The sequence below is a fragment of the Schistocerca serialis genome, chromosome 1 (genome assembly GCF_023864345.2).
Source record: "Schistocerca serialis cubense isolate TAMUIC-IGC-003099 chromosome 1, iqSchSeri2.2, whole genome shotgun sequence".
Classification (NCBI taxonomy): domain Eukaryota; kingdom Metazoa; phylum Arthropoda; class Insecta; order Orthoptera; family Acrididae; genus Schistocerca; species Schistocerca serialis.
The window spans coordinates 868,701,457-868,713,856 of record NC_064638.1 but is presented as its reverse complement, the minus strand read 5'-3'; the positions used below and the strand labels follow the sequence as shown (position 1 = coordinate 868,713,856).

The following is a 12,400-nucleotide window of genomic DNA, read 5'->3' as shown; positions in this document are numbered from 1 at the left end:
TTGTATTTGTTGTTAATGATTGTTCATTTTGAGTTGTGGTTAACACAATACAATATAAAGGATAAATTCCCAAGTAGGACTTGCCTCGGTTGCAGTGAGTTAGATTTGCATTTGAGCAGTCTGAGTTTAAATACACATGTGCACCAAAATATTGATAACAAAATCCCTGTCTGGGCAATCAGATATAAGGTTTCCATTGTTTCCTTAAATTTCCAATGGAAAGTGTTATTACAGCTCTTTTTGACAAAGAAGCAACAAATTTCTTTGGGCACACTTTCCCAGCCTGAGTTGGTTCTCCATCTCTGATGACTGTATTCATGATGAGTTTACCCTAATTCTGTGTTCCTTCCATCAGATGTCGTGTTCAGAGTAGGGTTTCTGTATTTTCATTGGAGTATTTATTAGACTTCATGTAAGCAAACAATGGAATCGATAATATTTAAAAGGAGGTTAATGGCACACCTAATCAGGCACTGCTTTTAAAAGTTATGCAGGCCAACTCAAAAGTCTTTCATTAATGAAAGTGGCTTACTTTAATAATATAAAGTTGCAGTTTCCCCAGCAGAAGTTTGACTGGTTAGTATATATTTTAACTGTGACAAGTTCTTTGGCTTTCATTTACAGTACACTTCGGTGTAACAGTGTACTTACTTTTTAAATTTTCTTGAATGTATTGAGTAAAATCGCTAGTTGTTATAAGACTGTCCTGTCAGTTCTCATTACATTTGTTATTTTATGATTAAGAAACAATGAAGGAACATTAAATCCTGTAAAGAAATAGCATGAGGGGTCATAGGTAATGTGTGTCGAAGATAACATAATATGGTGAAACAGAAAACTCATATCGTGTTTTCAAAGATGTCAAGGAAGCCAAGAAACCATTCTGCTGCTTGATACTTTTGTAGTTTTCATGCTACATCATAAAACTTAAAAATCAAAATGCTAATATTGCTCAGATAATTCTCACTTGGTGATGTAGAACAGGAAATTCGTCTGAGAGAAAGCTATTTTAAAAGAGAGAAGGTAAATTAGTGACCTTACACAGAATTCGTATGACATTGAAGTGAAATTTAGTAACTTTGTAGGGTAGAGGGGCTGGAGGAAAAATCAAAAATACTTTCATTGGTGTGGTGCCTTGGTTCAAGGAGAGATTTCTGTTGGTTGCAGGATTCATTGTAATTAGACTGCTTTGCTTCATAGATGTGGAAAACTGTTTTGTGTGGAAGGGGGCGTGTTGTATTTTCATAGTTGATGTATATTATGTGCACCAAATACTCAGCAGAGATTTATATTACAGTGTATTTCTAAAAATGTTGAATGTTGGCTGTGCAGATTCTTACTGAAATCAGAAATTGCTAAACCAGCTGGAAAGGAGGAGTTGTACATCATCTTTCTTAGTTGTATTAAATATGGAAGAAAATTTGTCATATACAAATACGTATTTTGGATTCAGTGCCGATCAATTTTCTTAATAGAACCTATATTTTGCATTTACAAGCTCTGCCACTTCATAACCAAATCGACGCTTTCCAACATATTCTAAATTTTGGGCTTTGCTACAGATCGGCCTGTCACATCAAACAGGACACTTTAGGTGATAAATGTCATTTGGCCACGTAAATACTATTAATTTAGCAGTAAGAGAGGAATAGTAACAAATGTAATGTAACTGAAGCAGAAGGTGCTTCTTCGAAAATATACTCCATTCATCGTAAGAATAAACCTGATGTAAACAAACGCAAATACGATGATTGGTCAGCAGCCATAACTCTTGTTCACTGGTGTTGTTCCGCCCTTGGAAGTAGGACCAACTTACATTCTAGAAATCTTATTACTATATCATCGTGTATGAAACTTTAATATATTCTGATGTATTAGCAGCCATCAGTATTTTTCTTAATCATACTTTAGCTACCTAATTTTTATTTCAGAAATCATGTACAGTCAGGCTCTTATCACAAGCTTAAATGCTACTTGTGCTGCAATTGTCTCGGTGTTCTTGCATACTGCGAAAATGGATGACACTACTTCCTGCTTCGTAGTGAAACATACCTGGAACTCCATTAATGGCTAGAAACAGGTTGTTTTTAAGGCAGGGAGAGCCATTAAAGAAAAATCTTAATATGTGAATTACAGTGATTTCCCTGAGTGTTAAAGCACCTCACATACAGCAAACTACATCTATGTTATTAAATAGAAGCTTATTACACTTAGTAAATAAGGTAAATTAAATACAAAATTAAATCTTCACATTGTATTCATATATCGATCGTCTTCTTACTTTTTTATTGGCATATGCAATAAGTTATATTTATTGTGAGGCTTGTGCTGATGGCTATTTATAGGAACATCCCATGTCAGTTGCCATATTTTGGAGTATGTTCCTCCTCCACTATCACCAATACTGCTGAAATTTTGTGTGACCATTGGTATTTGTCCCCAATGGACATCAGTAGAGTTTAACATTCATTGAAGCAATACTGACACAGATAGGCACTTCACAACTTTGCACAGAATGAGCATGAATTTTGGACAACTTAGAAATGTTAAAGCTCGCACAATATTTTGTTGAAAGAATTGAAATTTGGCTGTCTTGTTCAGCTGTATGTGTTACCTTAAATGTAGTAATGAACAGAATGCAAAAGGAAATTTCATAAAATTTTCCAAACTGGGGTTATTAGAAGGTCCATGGTTTTAACCCCTCTGAAATGTTTACTTGATTATCAAATGAAGGCTAACAATGATAAATAATTTGAATCTAAGCTGATTGCGAAATGGGTTGTTATCCCTTTGAGTAAACGCATGGTGAACATGAAACTTGATATGCAATAGTTTGGTTGCACAAGGATTTGGAATACAAAATCTTACTCATCTGCTGTTTTCCAGTGATGTACAAATTCATTTAAAAGACGATTATTTTTGTGGAAAGGTGGAAAATACCGTATATTCGATATTTCTTTTATATATACTCATACCTTTTAAAACTTCAAAACAAGTCTCATTCAAAACAGGTTTTCAGCACGCACAGAACAGTTGATTTAATTTCCAACATGGTTTAACAATGCTGCATAAATTCAGGTCAAGTAATCTCCGGGAAAATCACGCTGTGAATAAAGTTTTTACTTTGGCTTCTAACATCTCATTGATTAAAGGTGTGAAACATGAACTTCAGCCACAACTTAGCAATATGTTTTCCAGTATAAAATATCAGGGTGTATAAGATCCGGGGAAAAACCCGGGAATTGTGTAGAATTCCAGGAATTTTTCATTGTTTTACTTATCAGTTAATTTTTGTGATTTTGACTGGTAAGAACGAATACTCTAACAAAGTATATTATTGTATCCAGCTACTGCAGAATGATACTGCAGAAACAAAAACATGAACGGGAGGAAAAAAAGAAAATAAAACTTAAGTTGCAAACGAAATGCGCCGTATACAACAACAAAACAGTGCTCATACAAGCGTCTGCCAACAGTAAAGTGTCAAAGGCTTTAGGAACACTATGCAATGCTTTATAACAAATTGCCTCCGATGAGCGTGACGTGACAACTGTTCAAATTAGATTCGTTTGAGCAGTTGCGGGCGGGCTCTTGCGCATGCGGAGTTGAGTCGCGTATGAGTAGTACCTTCTCCCGCTTCTGGTTACGGAACTGTGGCTAGGCGCCACTATTTAATATTGCCCCAGTTTGGAAATATTGTAGATCCGGGGCTGATGCACAGAGCAGTCAGAGTTGTGGTGGGGAGGTGGGTCTCCACGTGACCTGTGTTTACTATCTGTGATTTTGTTGTTTCCTCTTTGTGTATTGCTCTCACATTAAATGATAACAAAACGAAAACAGATTTTTGTGGCCGGGAGCTATCAAATGAATTAAAATACGTTCACATAATTATGGCAGGCTAATATATGTTAATAGTTTCAGATTTTATTTTCACCCTTGACAGTCAAGCATTAATCGCCTTACAAAACAATGAAGTTATTTTTGCTGGTTTGCTAAAGAGATTTGGCTTTTATTAATTCTCTCTACTGAGGCAGTCAATTTATTTGAAACCAAGTGTTTAATTTCACACTATTGACTAGTTTCAACTGTTTACTGCATTTCAAGTGCACATATGGCATTATGCTATAATAAAGAACCAAACGTGAGTACTGGTATTCCAAGAAAATTTACATACGGATGTGCATTTTAATCCGAATTATGCGGAATCCCGATGCTCTTGAAGTATGCTTTGATGTCTTGTTTCTTTTATGACATAATGTAAGATCTTTTAATGTTTTGCATGTGCGAACATATGGGCTTTCTGCGTCATCGTAGCTGTGCAAGCGTGGTGATGCCAGTTATCTGATGCTTTCTTGCAACTGCTGAAACGAACCTATTTCTAAAAGGTCGTGGGTGGTTTGAAAAGCGTTACATTCAAAGCAGATTTCCTTTTACGTAAGATGAATTATGAGTGAGAATGTACGATGAATTTCTTAAATCAAAAAGCGTTGGACTCTCACATACAAATCAACTCTTTGAGGACGACTATTTAGAAGTATTTAGAGCCCAGAAGATGAGACATTTGAATCGTTATTAAAAATTTTACTGGCACATTTGTGTGTATCTTAAAATGCAACACGCGCAAAAAGATCATTATATGTGGGAGCTTAGCTTCTCTTCAAACTTATTAATCTTAGAGACCAATATTATATGTGAATGCTAAGTATTTTAATTTAAGCCATTAACTTACTTGTGTATTTGCGCTACTTAAGTGATCTTGCTATTGGCTGACTACATCACATGTCCTGTTGCTGTCATCAGTTGGCGAGATCACGTGAATGAGCTATGACGCTTACAAAAGTGCATCGCAATCTCAATTTCAATGCTTCGGAAAGTGACATGAGTTATTTGGTGGAATTCAAATTTATACCTTCGTAATACGAAAATATGCAGCGTATATGTTGCTGCACATCAAAGGTCTTTCAAAACGTGTTTTTCCCCCCGAGTTTCGTTTTCTAAAGTGCCGGGAAATTCTAAGTTGGTATATAAAACCATAAACATTCAAAGGACTGATGACTTTCAGTGCCGAGGAAGAGTATACGGTCACTTAACACGAAAAAAGTGTATTTTCATCCGGGAGAAAGTGTATTTTTAAGCAGGAAATCTGGGAATTTTTTTGCTTTTCCACATGTACAAACTGAATATATTTCATGTAATAAGTTTCTAATTTCTAGAGAATTAGTTCAAACTTGATTTTACTGACAATTACAAAAATGGATCGCATTCAGTTTGAATTTAGAAAATTCAGTTATCCATAATTGATTTCAAGCTAGTCACAGCTGGAAACTGCATGCTTCAATGATGGACAAATTTGAGGGAATGTACCACAGCAGTGGGCTATATTTAAACTACCTGTTGACAGTGTTTCGTTGTATTTGTTTATTTGTGTGTTATCAAATATCATCTCAGAGTATTGCATTGGTCCACAGTGACATTCATGATCAACTTGCATGCACCTACCACAGAAATTTCTGAGGAAAATCATGTAGTCTTCGAGCAATGAACAGAGGCTATAAGGTACTTAGGAAATGGCTTTGTAAACAGGAAGGTACAACCACAAGGCTCTGGAACCTAAATTAAGCTGCCAAATTATAGGCTTGAGAACCTGAGTAAAGCACGATAATGTTCTTGAACCAATAGTGACAATGTCACAGTAGATCATTGCAATAGAGTGAGATATTGTCAGTTTAAAAATAGAAACCCCTATCAACAAAATAGACAATGGGTTGCTGCAATGTAGTCTGTTGCCATGGTACATTTCCTCAGACTTGTCAGTCATTTTCATGTATTGTTAGCACACATCAGACAATAGTACGTGCCGCCCCCCACCCAAATCCTCTTCCCAAATGTGATTAGTTTGAAATCTGTTACAGAAAACAAATTTTTTAAAACGGAATTGAATGTGCTCAATTTTCGTAATTTTTACAAAAACCTGGTTTGAACGGATTTTGCAGAAAGTTGGAAAGCAGTATGTGAATTATATTTTATACCTGAAAATCTTATGTTGCTAAGTTGTTGCCCAAAGTTTCATGTTTATCATGCCTTTAATCAACGAGAAACCAAAGGTACCCATTGTTTGGGGAGAGATTAAAACATTTTGTTTGAAGAAGCTGGTTTTGAAGCTTCAGTAGAAAACATTTGTAAAGTGTCAATTATACCGTGTTTTCACCTCTTCACAAAAATCCTACTCCATTGGAAAATAGCAGATGAATGGAAAATATGTACTCCACGCACTCGTTCTACAGACTTATTGTGTCACAAGTTCGGTGGTCACCATGCATTTGAAATAAGAATCAGTTAAATTATCTAGCTTTTTAGCCTGCATTGGATAATCGTATGAATTTTTTGGAGGTTTTCCTAGTGAGCCCAATTTGAGGATTTTTAAAGAACATCATTTTTTGCAAAACCTGGTTGAAAATGCTGTGTTTCATACTCATCTTAACAAAATTTACAACTTTGTGCACTTAATTTCTTGAGTATTGGAAAGTAATTTTTGAGTGAAACTTTATATTTGAGAACCTTGTGTTGTTTGATTACTACATGCTAAGTTTCAATGTTAGTCATACCTTTAGTCCATGAGATATAAAAATCCAAACATTGAAATCCCCTAGGATTTTGCCTAAAATTTTTTAGTGAGATATGGCTTGTAAAGTTCTCTTCGCTATTATTCTTAAGAGAATGCATGAAGTTGTTAAAGATGATCAAATTTCATTTCTTTTAAACAAAATATTTCCATTTATGTAACAGCTTACTCATCAGAAATTCTCTTGCTCTGCATAAAGTAGTGAATGTCCCAGTGTTGTTTAGACAAAAATTAAACTGTACCAGTGTTCATTGGGGACATCTTCGAATGTTTACATAATATTTAAATGAAATCCGTGATGGTTGAGCAGGAAGGCCTAGGTGAATTGACATGGAGTGACTCTATGTGTAACAAGAAGAGCCTTTCCTTCAGTAAACATTTTCATGTTTACTTCATGCTTTACCTTGAGGTACTGTTGCTAAGTGTATGTAGATTATTGTTACATTCCTGGCAGAGTTTAGTCACAGTTTATAAACTGTACTATCCAACCTTACAAAAATTCAGTTCTTGTATAATCATAGTGCTCTTCTTCGGGTACAGTTGGCCTGATATGTATTAATATTACTTCTACAAAGAGTATAAAAGACTGTAACTTAAATTTTCATAATTTCAGTTAAACTGCTGTGGCATCAATGGTCCCGATGACTGGAATAAGGCAGGGCTGAAGGTTCCTGCCTCGTGCTGCCCCAGCTATGATCTTAATGAGATGTGCGCATCCAAGCAGTACGACAAAGGTTGCATGGACGCATTAGAAAAATTAATCAGTCACCATGCTGTAGTACTTGGCGGCGTCGGTATAGGAATTGCATTTGTTCAGGTAAACGTGATATCATAGTAAACTGCTTCACAGATAATTTGTAATAATCCATTATATTGCGTAGTGGTATAATATGCAGAAGACTTCCTGAGTGCCATAAGGATCTTAATACTAAGTATCACTTAGTGAGCTATAATTCTTGTGCACCCCAAACATTCAGGGTCAGACTTAGACAATAGGAGATGCTAGACCGGTATTTTGAAATGAGAAACCAATGGCTGGTAATTATTAGGTAGTAAGGTAGGTGCGTGCGCGCGTGTGCTTGCATTATATTTCATAACAGTTGCCTGTTTTGGAGGCTGAGCATTTCTCTTTCTACATTTTGGGTGTCATTTAATGTATGATGCAGCAGGATTTACTGCCCGGCAAGCAAAACAAATGTAGAGAAAAGTTTTAATAGGTTCAGAAACGCTAAGTGATAGAGATAGAAACTTAATGAAAAACCTAGTTTGTTCAAGCCACACAGTTGACGAAGTTTCTTAACAATTAATTTGTGGAATTTGAGAAGACAGTCTTGGATTGTGTAGGAAACAAGAGTAAGCAAGACTACTGCTGGAGCACCAGTTATACACCTAATCATAAACATGTTCAATCAGTGGGACTGAATGACTTTGAAATCAGAGTTCAATTCTGTTAGTGGAGTGTAATGCATGTATTGAAACAAGACACAGCCACTTCAAATGCTTGATATAAATTATAAGTGGGTAACCTGTCAATGTAAAGTCTCTAGTTTTTATTATTTTGACACAAGCTGAATAGTGAGTATACTCAGGCATTTGAGGAACAGCCATTGAAGAAAATAAAATCTCACTTATATTTGTCCCAGTGCTGTAGTTCTTTGGCTGTTAAAGAGCATCCTGTCCTACATTTGTAACCTGGCTGTTGTCCTTTCGTTGAGGTGGTTGCCACTAGATACCATCTGTAGTGTGCAGCTTTGGATACTTCACAAAATGTGAACTTTAAGCCTATGTTCTGTATTGATGTTTAAGTAGTGCTTCTGAAAATGGATGGCAGTAGTGATCAGAATTTGTTTGATATTGAATTTAGTGGCTCAAAAAGTAAAGGAGAAAGGGATATTATTCATTAAAGACTGAAAATGACAGTTGTCAGATGACTGACAGGTGCTCTTCAATGGTAAGAGATATATACCCCAACTGTGCGCCATACAACTCTGAAAGAATTCTACATAGTTAGATATCATACATACACAAAGTGTAAAAGATTACTAAATTTCAGGCTGTTGTTGTCAAAGAACAGTTTGCAGCTAATTTTATTAATGGTGAGGTGACCTTTGAATATTTATAACTCATTATTTCCAAACAATGGAGAGCCCAGGTTGGAATATCAATTATTAGGGAAAGAATAGGGGACTAGTTTAGTTGCAGTCTGACGTAATGAAATGAGTTACTCGTGAAGCTTTCGGCCAAAGCCTTCATTGGAAAAGAAACACATGCATTCACACAAGCAAGCACCTCATACACAGTGACTGCTATCTTTGGCTAACAGTACTCTGCTACGTGGTTCTGAGTAGACAATTTGTGTTGCTGACACAACTAATCAGATCTGAAGGTGATGCACAGTGATAGAAACATATAATCTAATTAAAAATTTGCAACTGAGACATAACAGTAAATGAAGAATTATCTTAATTATTTAAACAGTCACTGAATCTCTATTATGTTGTCTGTAGTTACAATTTGTAAAATTTAAAATGTTAGGGGTTTAATGTTAATTCAAACATATTACTAATTTCTACCCAATAGATCATATGAAAGTTCCCAGTTCAGGATTCTCTGTGTGTAATTTTGACCCAAATTTTGGAATACCATGTTACTTCTTATATACTATGTTTACCTTAGGATGATTAGAAGTAAGTTGCTGGCAATAAACTCTTGATGACAAAATTGTACACAACAAAATGCTCCTTGTTATGGTTCAGTAACCTACTGTATTAATTTTGATCATAACTTCACTTCTCCATCAGAAAACTGATTTTAAGAAGTTCACTGTTAATATGTTCACTGTAAAATGAGATCCACCCTACCCATTGTTTCCCTAATGCCATTCAAAGCAACTTTATCTAAATTAAAGCAGACTAAACCTCACTTTCCCAACCTCAGAACATCGTGAGATGCTGTGCTCCTGAGTGAAATGACCTTGTCGTAGGGTTCACATGGCCTCATAATCTTCACCAGTGTAAAGCTAGCGTGTGCCACTTCATGCCAATACATTATCACCAGTTGGATGTGCTGTAAAGGAAAGTTACCTTAGAGCACACTCTTCATATTACTGTTTCATACTTCAGAAGGCACACACATTCTGGGCAGAAATAGAGGACAGAAGTAGAAAGAAAAGTATGCTGCAGTATTGGCAATGTTCTTTGTAGGCTCTTTCTTTCTTCACACATGTACACTATTGTGATCACTACACACTTCTTTTCTTCGTAATGAGAAGACATTGGCAAAACAGCAGTTGGTGTTGTGGTCTCCAATCTGGTTTCATGCTGCTCTCCATACTGCTCCATTTTGTGCAAGTATCTTCATCTCTGAATAACTACTGTAACTTACATTCTTTTGAGCTGCAGTCAGCATACATGTGCTAATACATCAACCCTTACAGAAATATCCAGTGGAATTACACTATCACTTAGTGGGTCTCATTATACACATTGTTGCTACTGCACATCACTGAGCACCAAGCTTCATATGGGCAAAATTACATTATTTGTGTAACTATGGTTCTGCTTTTTGTCACTGTTATAATCACTAAGTTTTCAAAGAGACTGAATAAACATTCTGTACTGGTCACAGAAAATGATGTACAACCTGATAACTGTAACCTTGACAGTTATTGAACCATGTCTCAATCTTCTTGCATCATCATTGATCTAAATCTTGGCAGGTAACAGCTTGCTGTTCAGAATTTTGTTAGTTCCTATCACCCTCTTGGTCTCAATGTTAATCATTTTTCCCCTACCATTTAATTCCAATAAATTCCACAGCTGTTGTGCCCTGTTGTCACTGTTTGTTCCTTTTTTGTGCCTGACACGTTTACATGCTGCTTCTCTATAAGTTGCTCTTGTGTTCTTTCACTCAGTTGCTCTGCTCTTAGATTTTGGTTTTCAGTCTATGATTTTCAAACTTTACAAGTTATCTCTGCTACTTCAAATGACCCAAGTCTGTAAATCATGGCATGTAGGTTGTCTTTGTTTTTCATGTTGGGTTGATACTTCATTGTGGTAGTTTCATGTGGTGGTGTTCTGAACTATGGTTGCCTAAGATCCTGCTAGAGATAGTAGGGCATAAACTACCGCATTTGACACCGACAACCTGAGCAAGCACTAGTGCTGTAACCATACCCATTGCTTTCTGTGTTCTGTGCCTTGCTTTGGATTAAGCATTGTTCATAGTCTTTTTATTTTTTAAAAAGTGAAGAGACTAGTACATGCCCCTTCCAGAATTTGAGCACTACTCCCAACCCTAAGGCAGTATGTCAGTTCTATTTTTGTAGAAGTGCAAAACATTGGTCTTGGTGCCAGCACTGAGAGGATATGGGGATTGTTCCCCTGCACCACTCCTTCCTGTCGGTCGATGTAAGATCTAATTTTTTGTCATTTGTGGCCAACTGCCACATTTTAGTGTGTGCTCTATACTGTACTCTGATGTCTTACTTTAATAACTGATTATTCCCATTTCATCAAACCATTTTGTTTTATTTGTCAATGAATCCTTATGAAGCTGAAAGATACCAATTGTGTGACATGTCTATGTGGTCAAATAGAATCACAGCTATTCCTCTTACCGTAATGTAACTTATTTAAGAGAGGATTGTAGTGACTATTGTGTGAAAGGTATGGGTACATCTGAAAGGTAAAATAACATTTTTGTCTTTTTCCAGCTGGTTGGTGTAATCCTAGCATGCTGCTTGGCCAAGTCAATTCGAAAAGAATACGAGACAGTGTAAAGCGATGGTGTACCTTATGTACTTGTTCATTTCTTGTTTTTGCGATTGTCAATTTGTGTGCATATAAGGATTTTGTAAGTTTTGTGGCATCTTTAAGGTAGTGCTTCGGAAGTTAAATGAATCTCATTTTGTGGATCTGTAACTGAAATATGTACAGCCTGAATGGTTGTAATTTGTGTAAGCACTGCTACTTCATAAGACTGTAATTTACATTTCTTTAGTAATGTTTAGGATGTATAAGCATTTACAGACATCTTACATGTGTATCTTCTCATTAGCCATGTCTTATTTTATATGCAGTGTTATATTTTTGACAGTATTTCCAATTGACTCCTTTATTAATTTTAATTGAAAGTTGTAATACCTGTAGAAACAGGATTCACAGTTTATTGTGTGTTCAGTGTTAATGTGCTGTTTTCACAAAATTTAAAATAAATCTCAGATTTCTATATTTGATGATACAAAAAATTTAAAGACACACCTCTGGTATGAATTGTATAGTTTCTTTCCTACTTGGTACACTCTAAACATTGATCCACCAAATTACAAGTGGAGGGTTTTGTTGTGAGACTTCCCATCATGAGAGAAGTGTGGTGAATGGTGAAGATTGCAGGAAACATGTGCATTTCTGTTGTCATATTGTAGTTAAAAGCACTAAACCATCAGGAAAAGCTGAAAGCATTCAAAATAGCTAAATTAACAGAATGTTCCATGCAAAGTTTCACATTCAAAACAAAAGCATAAGAGAAAGAAAGTAATTTCCAAAAGGTTTATCATCAGTAGTAAAATTTCAGATAAATCCAGGTTTTTGAATGGTCTTGTTTGCATTCTTAATTGTTACTAGCCTACAAATAAGTGAAAATTAATCAGTAAATAAATCCATAAGTGAATCATGTTTATGTAGATGACCTTGACAAGGCCAACATTCACATAGCATGAACCTTTCATAGACACTCAAGCTTGCACTACCAGTTAATAATAGACGGTTTTCTTTACAA

The 12,400-nt window shown here is 35.7% G+C and overlaps 1 protein-coding gene across 3 annotated transcripts in view; it reads left to right on the top strand.

Annotated features, from left to right (window-relative positions):
- The window catches only part of LOC126485920 (CD63 antigen-like), a 436,694-nt gene extending 424,841 nt beyond the window's left edge, over window positions 1–11,853 (top strand). For all 3 annotated transcript variants that reach the window (XM_050108911.1, XM_050108912.1, XM_050108913.1), the window contains exons 5-6: window positions 7,236–7,439; window positions 11,337–11,853. In XM_050108911.1, the coding sequence (XP_049964868.1) occupies window positions 7,236–7,439; window positions 11,337–11,402 (270 nt within the window). In that variant the 3' untranslated portion in view covers window positions 11,403–11,853. The remainder of the gene's footprint in view (window positions 1–7,235; window positions 7,440–11,336) is intronic.
- Window positions 11,854–12,400: the final 547 nt, after the last annotated feature.